The following is a 12,948-nucleotide window of genomic DNA, read 5'->3' as shown; positions in this document are numbered from 1 at the left end:
CCAGGCGGATTATTGCCATTAGTTCATATATTAGACATATATGTCAATAAATCATCGATAGAATATTTTAAACGTTAGTGGAATACTCGAACAAAAGTGAAGGTGAAAAAACTAATTACAAATGGAGACCAAATACGTCATGTCAGTGCATAAATAGTGTGTCAGTAGATAATAAAATCACGGAATAAAATTAAACCCGTTTAATTTATGTGGTATATCTGACGGTCTAGATGCAACGAAAGATGATTATTTATGTGTGGATCAGAGTAAAAGTTACGGCAAAACTGAAACAGAATTCGATGATGTGCTTGAAGTTATAGATTGAGACGTATATGAGGAACTTGGATCTGTCTATGCAAGTATGGATCAGAGGTGAAGGTGAAAATGAAACAGAATCCGATAACGAAAATTTTTAAGTACATAAACTATGTTATTTCTCTTAAATAAAAAGCATTTAATTACACGCAGAAATCTAATTTTATCTAATTCTAATCACTTTTTCCATATTTCTAAACATAACATTTTTATAGCTGGCGTACAGCGCGTACCCATAAATTTCAATCTTGCATTTTCTTTTAAAAGTGCGCCTTATACGCCTGAATATACTATAGCAAACATAGCTGAAACTTAAGTGATAGAGATATTTACATGCTTGCTGAAGCATTATATTCTGTTTTTTTTCCCTTCTATTAGTGTATAAATGTTTTCAAAATTTCGATGTTACGTTTTTCAATCTTTGTGTTTAGAAAAGGGATAAAGAATTCAAACTTTTATCTCCGAAAACAAAATTCTAAATCAGATTTCTAATGAAGAAGTGAAATTCTCTATAGCTTTACTTTCCGGACTAATTAAAATTAAGAAAAAGAAGAGAGAAAAAAATTAACTGATTTGGGTAAGCAGAATATTTAGCCATTCAGTATCTATTGATGGGAATGTATATAACTCTAATGAATAGTACAGAAATAAGATAAAGTTACGTTTCAGTTTGTAGGCCTTACATTTCAAAATGGTTTTAATACAGCTTAAAGCGCATAGCCAAAGATTATGCTCTCAGCCGCTTTTTCAGTAATAACGTCAGAGAATAATTCTTACAGTTACAATGTTTTCAAATAATCCATTCCTTCAAAAGTAATCTATTGTACTAAGATAATGTGTTTTCGAGGGCAGAAAATGAAACAGAACGGCGAGATCCATCAGAGTATGATCCTGTAATGCTTTAACAAATCTTCTTTCTTAAGTAATAGAGAAATGTGGTAGAGCTTCATCTTACACTATATTCTTGTATTCATATTATTTGTAATATGTGACTATGTGTCTCTATTCGATGTGTGGGAAAAAAACGTCTCCAACAGGTTTATATATACGATACCATTCAGATAAACGCAAAGGAAACCAACATTTCCATCTAATAATACTCATTTTATTTTAATTATACCATTTTCTAGTTAGATAACCAATTTGTGAGCAAGAATTTGCATCGTAACAGTGAATCATATTGCTGCCAAATTCCAAATATAAAAAACTAAAGCTCACGAATCACAAACCGAGAGTTTCTGTGAGATTTATGAGGTGCGAAGGAATTTCTATTTTGAAAGAAATCGAAATTGATATAAATTCGCTTTATAACATATTATTCAGTTTATTTATCTAATTATATTATGATTCTGATGTAATGTATACACACATTTTAAAAGTTATTTCTTTCGCTCATTTCAATTTGTAATCTTGAATTTTTACACTGAAAAAATCCTGAGTAGAGACGGAAACTGTGGTATGTCAGACTGAATTTAAACAAGGTGAAAGCAAATGAAAAGCTAATGTACATACTACAATAGCTTTTAGTTTGTTTAGAATTACAATCTTAGTAATGCAAATCATGCTGATTAACACATAATTAAAAGTGGATAAACATTCCTTTTTGAACGTTTCTTTGAACCTTTATATAAAGTTCTATGAATATCTGCAGTTGGATAAGACAGCTCAGGGTCAAACAAATTTTAAAATGAAATTTGTATAAATTAATTTCATGAGTTCAATTATGAAAGATATGCCGTGCAATATTTATTTGCACAATTTAAAGCCAGTAGCACAACATAAATTTATTGTTGAAAAATATTGTCATGTGTAAAGCTATGTGTTAAAAAAGTCAATAAACTGTGACTTTCCAGGTAAAACCGGAAGACCTCGCAGCCATGAAAGGCACTGAAAACATAGATCTGAACTACGAAAGAGTGTACTTAGTTGCTGCTAAAATAATACTGGTATCTTAAAGTTAGCATGACTAATTACTAGCTTATAATATATCAGTAGTTACACTTACCGAGCAAAATATTATCAAATGCCGTCCATATACTAAGAACACCATAAAGTTCTTGATAATAAAAATGTTGTTGATAATAAATTTTGGTAAAATGAAGCAGGTATATGATTTATTTGTTCTATTTTTCTTTTCCGGGTCTTGCTTCGTTTGGTCATTAAATCAATCGTTCTACAGTCGGTATCCAGTTCTGGCTCTTTTCGCAGTTCAACCGGTTTCCTTTTCGGGTTTGACAGTTCTTTTCCGGTTCCAGCTTGTCTTTCAGATTTGGAATCTTTTCCGTTTTTTGCTTCTTTTCCAGGTATTGCGTCTTTTCAGACTCCTCTATATTTTCCATTTCTGGCATCTTTTCCGGCTCTTGCTTCTTTTCCAGTTTTTGCATTTTTTCCAGTTCCTTCTTCATTTTCAGGTCTCTCTTTTTTGGTTTTTGCAATTTTTCCCTCAACTTTTGCCTTTCCAGTTCATTTTTGTGTGCTTGTTTTAGCATCTCTTCAATATGTTTCTCCATTTTCAGTTCTTCTTTCTTTTCTAGTTTTTGTATTCCTTCCCGTATTTTCTTCTTTTTCAGTTCTTCTTTCTTTTCTAGTTTTTGAATCCATTCCAGTAATTGCTTCTTTTCCAGTTCTTTCTTCTTTTCTAGTTTCTGTTGCTTTTCCAGTTTTTGTTTGTTTTTCAGTTCTTCCTTCTTTTCCAGTTTTTGCTTCTTTTTCTGCTCTTGTTTCATTTTCATTTCTTGCTTCTTTTCCAATTTTTGCTTCTTTTTCAGTTCTTGCTTCTGTTCTAATTCTTGTATCTTTTCCTGTTCCTGCTTCTTTTCTAGTTTTTGTATCTCTTCCAGCTTTTGTTTCTTTTTCAGTTCTTGCTTCTTTTCTAGTTTTTGTGTCATTTCCAGTTTTCTCTTGTTTTCGAGTTCTTGCTTCTTTTCCAGTTTCTCCTTCTTTTCCTGTTCTTCCTTTTTATTCAGTTTTTGATTCTTTTCCAGTTTTTGCATCTTTTCCGGTTCTCGCTTCTTTTCCAGTTCCTTCTCGTTTTCCAGTTCTTTCTCGTTTTCCAGTTTTTGCTCCTTTTCATGATCACAAGGAGGATTTTCCAATCTACAAAAAAATCGGTATATCTTTATTTCATTAGTAAAATAGTGAAAGTAATGCAATGACGATCACGTTTAACATGTACAACACTTCCATATTTAGATACTATATAACACTTTTGGCTCAGTTTCATAGGGAAAAAACTCCCCGTAGATTATTGCCTGGCAGAATTGTTTTCTACAAAGGGTGAATTTGTTGTTTTCGTTGTTCTGACCTAAAGCCAAGCAGATAAGTTAAAGTATTTTGCGTTATTTGTATGCAATAAGCGGCCTCCATGAATCTCACGTAGAGCGTAATAATTTGAAAAGTTTCAGTGCCTTACTTTTCCTTACTTAATTTTTACATAAGTTGCAATAATAATAACAGAAATAATAAACAGGTGGCTTAAAAACAGAGGGAAACAATGACGAAAATTGCAAAATAGGAGGAAAAAAGGAAACTGAAATGAAAAGGGAAACAACTACAAACAAAGGATGGAAAAAGCATTTTAGAAGATATACACGTAACGTTCTTTCTGAATCAGCCAAACCTGTATTTTAACGAGTCTCTTTGCATCGCTGGCTGCACAGATTTCAAATTTTCTCTCGTTATTCAAAATTCGGATCATATTGCTGGTCTTTTTCGTAGTCCATCAGAGCCGCACTAGGATTTTTGCCACCATTTGTTTCAATTGAAACTTTTATTCTCATTCTTCAGTTGCATTCTTAAAGTTTATTTATTTATACAGGAAGAAAGAAAGAAATCAATCAAATCAAAGTAAATTAGGAAAAGATATACCTGTTTTCTCCTATATTTATTGTTCCCTGTAATTTCTTTTGCCTGTTGCATTAAATTTATTGAAGGAAAATTTACAAAATCATTCAAAATGTATTTCCTAAATCCTTATGCGAATTTAGCCCTTCTGATCATTTCGGCCACACTTTAATGGCTTTTACAATTTGATGTTTGAATATTGACAGCTGCCTATACTGAAATATGCTCTCCATTGTCCTCGAAAAAAGAAAAATTAAAGTTCCAGGTAATTTTGCAATGAAGGACACATATATCTTGTTTGAAGGGCAAGAGGAAAAGAAAAAGATATTTTCGGATGGGAATATGTAGCATTTTAAACACCGTGTTTGTAAATGTCATCATATAGTAGCAACACTTGAGTCATATGTAATTATACACATATATGAGAGAGACGACGATGACGAAAAATTAAATGGCAAAACATGGCCGAAAACACTTTCCTGGTCGGTGCAAACAACACAAAACACAAGAAAGATCGGACACCAGTTACGCTTAGCACAAGAGAAATTAAAAAGTAGGAACAAAATTAGACACTTATGGACCTCAAAAAAGGTGTTCGAAATTACGACCTGCACCCTGTTACGGGTATCCCATCTCTCGTACATCCAACATGAGATGCTCTGGAAAATACCGTGCATCCCCAGGACTTTACCAGCACCTGCCACAATATGTGCCACAAGTTCCTGTTGGACTTCTAACTGGGGTTTCGTGCACTTATGTGTTGAAGTACACCGAGACGAACTGATAATGCAAGTTAGTTCTCGTGATCTTGCTGAACAATGCACTGGACTATCTCTACCAAACCCATGTTTAGGATACGTTCCGAAGGAACTTTCGAATACTTTCTTTGATGGCGATCCCCTGCTTTTGTTCTTATTTCTTGGTTTCCGCTGCGCTAAGGAAAATAAAAAAATATCTTTACAATGTTCGTACCATATTTTTCTTGTGTTGTCTTTCGTCACTATGGGCCAGGAAAGCGTTTCCGACAATGCATTGCAATAAACGATTATATATATATATATATATAAACAATATATATACACGATATATATATATATATATAATCTTATAAACATATGTTACCGTGAAAGACCGAAATTGGAGAATATGGACATTCACCGGAGAATGTCAACATTCACCAAATACGTCGGTGAAAGATCAAATATTGCATTACATTCTTCTACATTCGGACCCTCACCGGTGTACTTCGATAATCACAGATATGCTCTGGTGTAGATTGAAAAGAGCGGAGTATATGTACACATTGTTATTGCAAAAGGAAGTGTTCCACAAATAAATGCAGTTGTAAAAGCAAGGGCCTCTTGTGCAATTTAAAGTGTTATATATATTATATATATATATATATATATATATGTATATAATCGTATAAAAATATGTTACCTCGAAAGACCGAAATTAAAGAATGTCGACTTTCACCGGAGAATGTTAACATTCACCAAATACGTCGGTGAAAGATCGAATATTGCATTACATTCTTCTACATTCGGACCCTCACCGGTGTATGTCGACAATCACAGATATGCTCTGGTGTAGATTGAAAAGAGAGGAGTATATGTACACACTGTTATTGCAAAAGGAAGTGTTCCGCAAATAAATGCAGTTGTAAAAGCAAGGGCCTCTTGTGCAATTGAAAGTGTCATAACAGTTTAAGTTGTTGCAATAAATAAGATTTGAATCACGTAATTTAGTAAACATAGCTTGAGTAAGCTCCCTGTTCCGAGTCAGGATAGTTCATGTTTCCAAAGCAAGTAAAGAGGAATACAAGTCCTGATAGTGGCGCCCGACGAAGAAGAATAACCATGGCCGAGTTTCAAGAAGAACCTGTTGTGCCTGCAGAAGCGACTCAGAATCCAGAAATGCCAGCTGCCGCCCTGGAAGGATTTGGGTACATCGTACAGACCATGCGCGCATCGATGAAACCAGAAGCAACATTTAATGGAAACTCACCGGTAACCAGTTTTTTGGAAAAATTGGATGACCACTTCATGCTGTATCCAGTCCATGAGTTCCATAAAGTCACCTTAGCTACCAGCGCTTTGAGGGGCCAAGCGCTTAATTGGTTCAAATGTATAGGCAGAAGCCTCTTGGGTCAAGCGGGAAGTCCCACCTATACTTACGAAAATTTTAAGACTGCCTTAGTAAAACCCTTCCCTGTCGTAAGAGATCGTGCAAGTTTAGAAACGGAACTCTTCAGCATATACCAGCAACGAATCGAAAATCTTTCCACCTTTATTTTAAGAAAAATTCACGTCTTTAAACTCTTGTATGGAAACCGTCCGGATCCTGAGATAATTCAAGTGATTTTGCCGAGTTTAGTTCCCCAAGTACAAGACTTTATTTAATTAAGGAATCCGACTACACTGGAAAAGTTATTTGAGCTAACAATCCAGTTTGAAAATAGAAGAACGGCGGACATCGAATGAAGACGCCAGTTTGAGCAACGAAGCCAATTTGGTGCGCCAAGACCACAGCAAAGGCAAGAACACGGCTACGGAAGCAAATCGAATCAGAGGGCAAGGACCAAAAAGTATCCAAAAACAACCGGCGAACGTCGACAGTTCAATAGTAAGCCAGAAAAAAAGTCTGAAGGCCAGCGGAAAAACAAGGAAGGCATGGAAAGGAAGAAAGAAAATTAAACTAAAACGGATTTCTGCTGACGGGAGGGTGCGGAAATCCGAAGGCCAAGAAAAGCCCTCTTTCTTCAAGTTAAATACAGTTATTGTGAAAAATTTGACTCTTCCAAAGATTGAAGTTAGAGTTTTATAAAAGATTTTGCAGCTATTGCTGAACCATTGTTAAAATTAAAAAGGAAAAAGGCAATTTTCTCGTCCACGGCCGAAGCCAATAGTGCTTTCGAGAAATTAAAGCAAGCATTAACGCAAGCCCCTGTTTTGAAATTTCCTGAAAACGATGAGAATTTAGAAATTTCAGTGGATGCTTCGGATTATGCGCTAGGAGCGGTACTTTCGCAAAATCAGCAGCCCGTGGCATTTTTTAGTAGAACTTTAAATCAAACACAAAAAAATTATTCCGCGACTGAGAGAGAGGCACTTGCAGTTCTGTTAGCAGTGCAAAAGTTCCGAGTCTATTTTCGAAAGGTCCAATAACAGTGTATTCTGATCATGCGGCGGAAACTAGATTGTACTCAGGGAAAAACTTATCCACAAGGTTAATAAAATGGGCACTAAAGTTACAAGAGTATAATCTGGTAATTAAGCACACGCCCCGGAAAGGAAAATATCGTAGCAGATGCCCTATCCAGAATAAAAATAGATGAAGAAGTTAATACTGTAAAGGTGGCAATGCTCACAGCATGTAAGTTACATTCCCGAGAAACTGTGATAACCGAACTGAGTAAGGATCCTGAATTTAAAAATATTTATGATTATTTAAAGGATCCTGAAAATTTTAGCCACCAATATATTGTCGCGATAAGAAATAGGACGGCCCATTACGAACTAATAGATGGTCTATTATTTTATACAAAAACTACGAATTCCAACAACGAATTTCGACCTGTTATCCCAGCTAGTCTTAGATTAAATGTGCTGCAGGAGTTACACGACTCCGCTTTAGCTTCTCATGCTGGTATTCGAAAAACCATCCAACGCGTACGCGAAGCAGTTTATTTTCCTGAGCTGCAAAAGTTAACAAGGGCGTATGTCCAGTCCTGCCCAACATGTCAAGCAGTTAATTATATTAATTTCCGCCCGGCCGGGTTTCTAAATAGTATTAAATCGGAATTTCCAAATGAAATAATTGGCATCGATTTATTGGGCCCTTTCCCAAAAAGTCAGTTAAATAAAAGTGGCTATCACCTTGTTATGGTTGATTATTTTAGTAAGTGGATCGAAATTGTTTCCTTAAAACGAGCCTCCTCGAAATTAGTTACTGATTCTATTTTAAATAAATATATTTTAAAATACGGGGCGCCCCTAAAAGTAATATCGGATAATGGTCCTCAATTTGTAAGTAATATATTTGAAGACATGTGCCAAAAACTGGGCATACGTCATTTAAAAATGGTCCCGTATCGGCCGCAATCAAATATAGCGGAACGGGTCAATAGAAATATAATGAAAATTGTCCGTAGTTATGTTAAAAATTTTCATAAAAGCTGGGTTAACTATGTCAATGAATTAGGTTTCTCCCTTAGGACCGCAAAACATGATACGACGGGCAAAACTCCTGCTGAGTTATTTTTAGGCAGAAAGATTATAACGCCGTTAGATAAATTATTTTATGTTCAACAAAGAGCCCCAGAATTTAAAATGGGCAATATAGAAAAATAAATTAAAAAAGCAAAAAAGAACACTGAAGTAGCACAGAGAAAACAGAAGCTTTATTATGATATGAAACGACGGGGAGTAACTTATAAAGTAGGACATGAAGTGTTAAAAATTAAGCATTCACTTTCTTCAGCACCAGAAGATAAAACTGCTAAATTTTATCCACGATTTGAAGGACCATATGTCATAGAAAAAGTAACTCAGGCTTAGTGGTGTTAAAAGCCAGGAATGGTGAAACCTGCACCGCAAACGTAGACCAGATAAAACCATTTTATAATCGTAATGAAATGCCAATATTTCAAGATCTTTTGCAGGATCCGGCACGGCAGGCACAAGCTCCAGAGGTGGAACAACGACAATCCCAAGGGCAAGCCATTAGTAGACAGGAGCAATTGAAAAGAAAGTTCCCCCGTTGGAAAACTGAAGGTAACAAGAAAAAGAAGTCGTTCCACCGACCAGAGAAGAGAGAGCACGACCACCCCCAGAATGAAGAAGGGAGAAGTACGACTAATGCAAAGAAAGCCAGGAGAAATGACAGCAACTATAACACGGCTCCAAAACAGAAGATCTACCCATCGGATAGGAGTCTACGCAGCAAATGTCGACGAATTGATGAAGGAAGACCAGCTGCAGATGCAAAGACGCAAGAAAAATTTGAACAGCCAGCAACGAGATCCAGGCAACAACGAGAGACAGTTGTCCAGGTTCCGCCAAGACCAGCTGCCATCAAACGGCCGTGACCACAGGCAGATGCTAAAGGAAGGGACCGAAGGGCGAACCCGCACAAGAAGGAAGATCAACCAGACCGTAGTCTTCGCTACCTTCCAGGACTGGGCAGTAAAAAGGATGTCTGAATATCACAAAGATAAGTAAAACTTTATGTTACTTTGAAACCGTAAGTTAATTTTTCAATCTTACTGCAAGTGGCAGAATTCAAGAATTTTTACCTCATGTGAGGCCTACCTTTATCGCCAAAAAGGCGAGAAAGGAGTTGTTACCTATTTTGGTATTGTTTTTCAGTTACTCGCGAGTAAAACTAAAATTAATGTATAATAGGAATGTGTAAATACTTGAATATTGAAAAAGCATTGATAATCTTTGAGAAAGGAACCTTAAGAAAATTGTAAAAATTATTGTATAAAATTTTATTTAAAAGATTCTGGCAAGAAAGAAGTTTTAATCTGAAAGACTTTTGAAATGTAGAATTTCAATGCAGAAGAATTGGCACTTGCTTGGAAAAGAATAGAAGTTAACAATGTACTACTAATGTATGTTTTAAAATGCGTAAAATTAACGGCATGTTAATATGTCCTTATATACAATCTGAACTGTTATCTTAAAAGTTAAGAAATATTGGGATATGTTAAAAGTAAAAATATTAGAGTAATGCCAAAAATTTTAACTTATTCGTGTGACTGTAAAAAGAGCAAATTATTGTGAATATGTGATAAAGGTTGAATGAATGTAGTTAGGCTCTCTGACGCTACACTTCAGAGTTAGCCACTTTTCAGAATTGTAGCTCAGGGTTTAGAGATGAATATAAGGTGTGTTCTGAGGTTTTGTTATGTTGAATTTTAAGACGTTAGTGTTTTGATTGCAGGCGGTAGTGTTGAACACTTGTACATAGACACGCTCGTGTTTGGTGTTTTTCTTTACAACACAAGTCAGAGAGCACGGGGAGATAATTAAATAACGTCATGAATGAAATAAGAATTTTAAAGGAGAAATATAAATATTCATGTTACTTGCCATTTGATTGTGTAATATTTCATTAAACTAGTTTTCCTTCCATAAGGAACCAGATTTCAACTAAGAAACTCCTGTTTATAGATGCAGTACAGATGAAAATACTTGTCCATAGAGATGATAATGTAAAAACGACTTTTTAATATCTAGTTTCTAGAGAGAAATGTTTGAAAAAGATTGGCCTCGCGTTAGATTCTAGAGCTAAAAGTTTTCAACAAGGTCGTTTTAGACCTCAGTTTCAAACTAATTAACTCTGGCGGATAGTATGTAAGGATCCTAAGTTTTACTAACGTTTTTGATGTCATTTAAAACGCTTAATTACAGGGCCGTAGTATAATACACAACCCCCCCCCAAACCCAGAAGTATAGCGATATACAATAGTGACGTGATCGAAGATTCTTTGGAAATAATCGTTGTCATCGAATGACATGCATATTCTATTTAAGTAATCGTAGTCATCGGCTTTAATATTCTTTGCAAATGATCTTTGTCATCAAATAATCATTGTAAAGAATCATTCTCATCGGATAATCATTGAAAATAATCCTTGTCGTTACATAAAGGGGCATAGTAGCTGATGTATAAAGAATTGTACTCAAATTCTAATCAAAAGAATCGCATATGTATGCAATTTATCATATGATCATTATTTACAGCAATGATTCTTATATGTTTTCGACCTACGGCTCCTAATGACGCCGCGGAAAACTTGCGCAACAGTGACAAAAAGAATATTTAAAAGTACAATAAAAGCTTGAAAGCTAGGGAAAATGTGTGAATTTATTTTCCTTTTATTTAAATGAAGCTTAATGTTTTTAAAGGAAATTGAATATTGTAAACAGGAGTCAGCAGTTTAAATATATGTGGGATTTTGCCTCTTTTTTTTTTTTTTTTTTTCTTCGTAACATCATATCCTCCGGAACGGGGGGGGGGAGATTTGAGTTTAGAAGGAGGTACCCTCGGATTTCAAAAATTCTTGGTAAAACTTTTCGACTATTGTTATCTTCCTACGACTATCACTCGAGATGTTATATAAAATTTCGGAAAGCGCTGGAGATCAAATTGCTTTATTTAGAAAAATGATGGCTCTTCTCACTCTCAAATCGTATTGTTTAAGAGAAATTTTTAATTTAAAAAAATATGAAATAAATAGTATTGCCAAACTCGAAACTTATTGTTATTATTTACGGTTATATTCTGAGTTGAAGAAAGCACGTGATTCCATATAACATCACTGTATGTCGAAAAATATTTCGTTAATTTCAGTATTTTAAATGAATAGCTGCTTTTGGCAACTTTTATGTTTCACCTTTAGATACGTGACACGATATGCTATCGCTACGTTAATTCTTTTATTGAGATTTTGCAAATTTGTTATATTAAAATAAATTTAAATCATAACTTCAAATGTATTACCCCAAGTGTCAAAGTTCTTTGTTTCCTGACTTGGCAAGAAAAATTTATTTACGAATAGCTGGTTGCTTGGAAAGAATGAATACATTTTCTTCATAATGAAATGTTTCTATGCATTTTATGCTATTCTAATTTTATTTATAAAAATTTAATTTCTTTTATTGTATAGTTCCTTTCTGAGTAGAAGTTTAAACTTCTGTAGGTATTTAACATATTTTAGATGAATGTTACTTTACTACAGTTACATAATTTTTTTTTCAATTTACTAAAATGTCTGAACGCAAGAAGACAGCACAAATGTTACAGCGAGCTACATAAAAAATGAAGTAAAAAGCACTAGGAGACTCAGCAGGCAAGTAGAAGAAAACTTGCATGCTTCAAAAATGAATGAAGATACAACTAGAAACTCAGCAGGCAAGCATAGTGACAAGAAAGGTTACGCATTCAAGAAACTGAAGAAGAAACGAATAGGAGTTCCAGCAGACAAGCAACAACTCAAGAAACTTCGCTGGCTCAAACTGTATCAGAAACTAGTAGTAGACGCAAAAGACCTTCAGAAAAAAAAGAATCACTGCGTGCTCCGGAAAGGTAAGCAGAAGCGAAACGGAGGCCCATTAGGAAAGCGGAACGTCAAAAGAATATGCGCGATGACGGGAAGAAGTCGCAAGTAAACGAAGGATGCAAGACTGTCCGCGTCATCGTCAGATTCGACAGGAAATACCAGAACAGCTCAAGAAGCTGCATAAACAACTCAAGACGCTGCAGATTACGGACAATTTCGGTTCGAAGAGGCAGAGCTCATACGAGGAAACAAGCTTCGCATGAACACATCACGACATACACGTAGTACTCTTCACAATGCAGGAAGTTTACTTTGAGCAACACACTGTATACGTAGAGCTCGTAGACATATATAGTAAAGATTATGCTTTGTCAACAGCCCCCTAGTAAAATGTATGAAGTTTATATTGACATCTCACAATACCTGAAAGAAATTTTTCTATTTACTTCTTCATTTACTATTTTCTTAAATTTCTTATCAGTAATCCTGTCTATATATTATAGATATCAAAATCAGAAAAAAATTAATTAATTATCTTTAAATGTATCTAAGTGATGAATACTTCGCCCCTGTTCGTACCGAAACAACACGATGTAATTGTAGATACCTAGAAAGTAAAATGTATTCAGCAGGCTGTACAGCAAGCGACAACTATAAATGGTGATAACACAAGAATGTTATATAATGTTATATACTGGCAGAATTTTAAAAAAAGAACA

General features: G+C 34.9%; 1 protein-coding gene across 10 annotated transcripts in view; it reads right to left on the bottom strand.

Annotated features, from left to right (window-relative positions):
- Positions 1 to 2,231: 2,231 nt before the first annotated feature.
- LOC146997006 (uncharacterized) overlaps positions 2,232 to 12,948 on the bottom strand; it is a 159,354-nt gene continuing 148,637 nt past the window's right edge. For 7 of the 10 annotated variants that reach the window (XM_085816423.1, XM_085816421.1, XM_085816426.1 and 4 more), the window contains one exon: positions 2,239 to 3,411. In XM_085816423.1, coding sequence (XP_085672549.1) covers positions 2,475 to 3,308 — 834 coding nt within the window. In that variant the 5' untranslated portion in view covers positions 3,309 to 3,411 and the 3' untranslated portion in view covers positions 2,239 to 2,474. Of the gene's footprint in view, positions 3,412 to 12,948 lie in introns of all 10 variants that reach the window. The other 3 variants (XM_085816427.1, XM_085816429.1, XM_085816428.1) reach the window with 1 other exon arrangement.

The sequence above is a fragment of the Stegodyphus dumicola genome, chromosome 5 (assembly GCF_044657685.1).
Source record: "Stegodyphus dumicola isolate Sdum_Otavi_A_Nest chromosome 5, ASM4465768v1".
NCBI lineage: Eukaryota > Metazoa > Arthropoda > Arachnida > Araneae > Eresidae > Stegodyphus > Stegodyphus dumicola.
The sequence above is the reverse complement of the archived record's forward strand: the minus strand, read 5'-3'. Positions and strand labels throughout refer to the sequence as shown.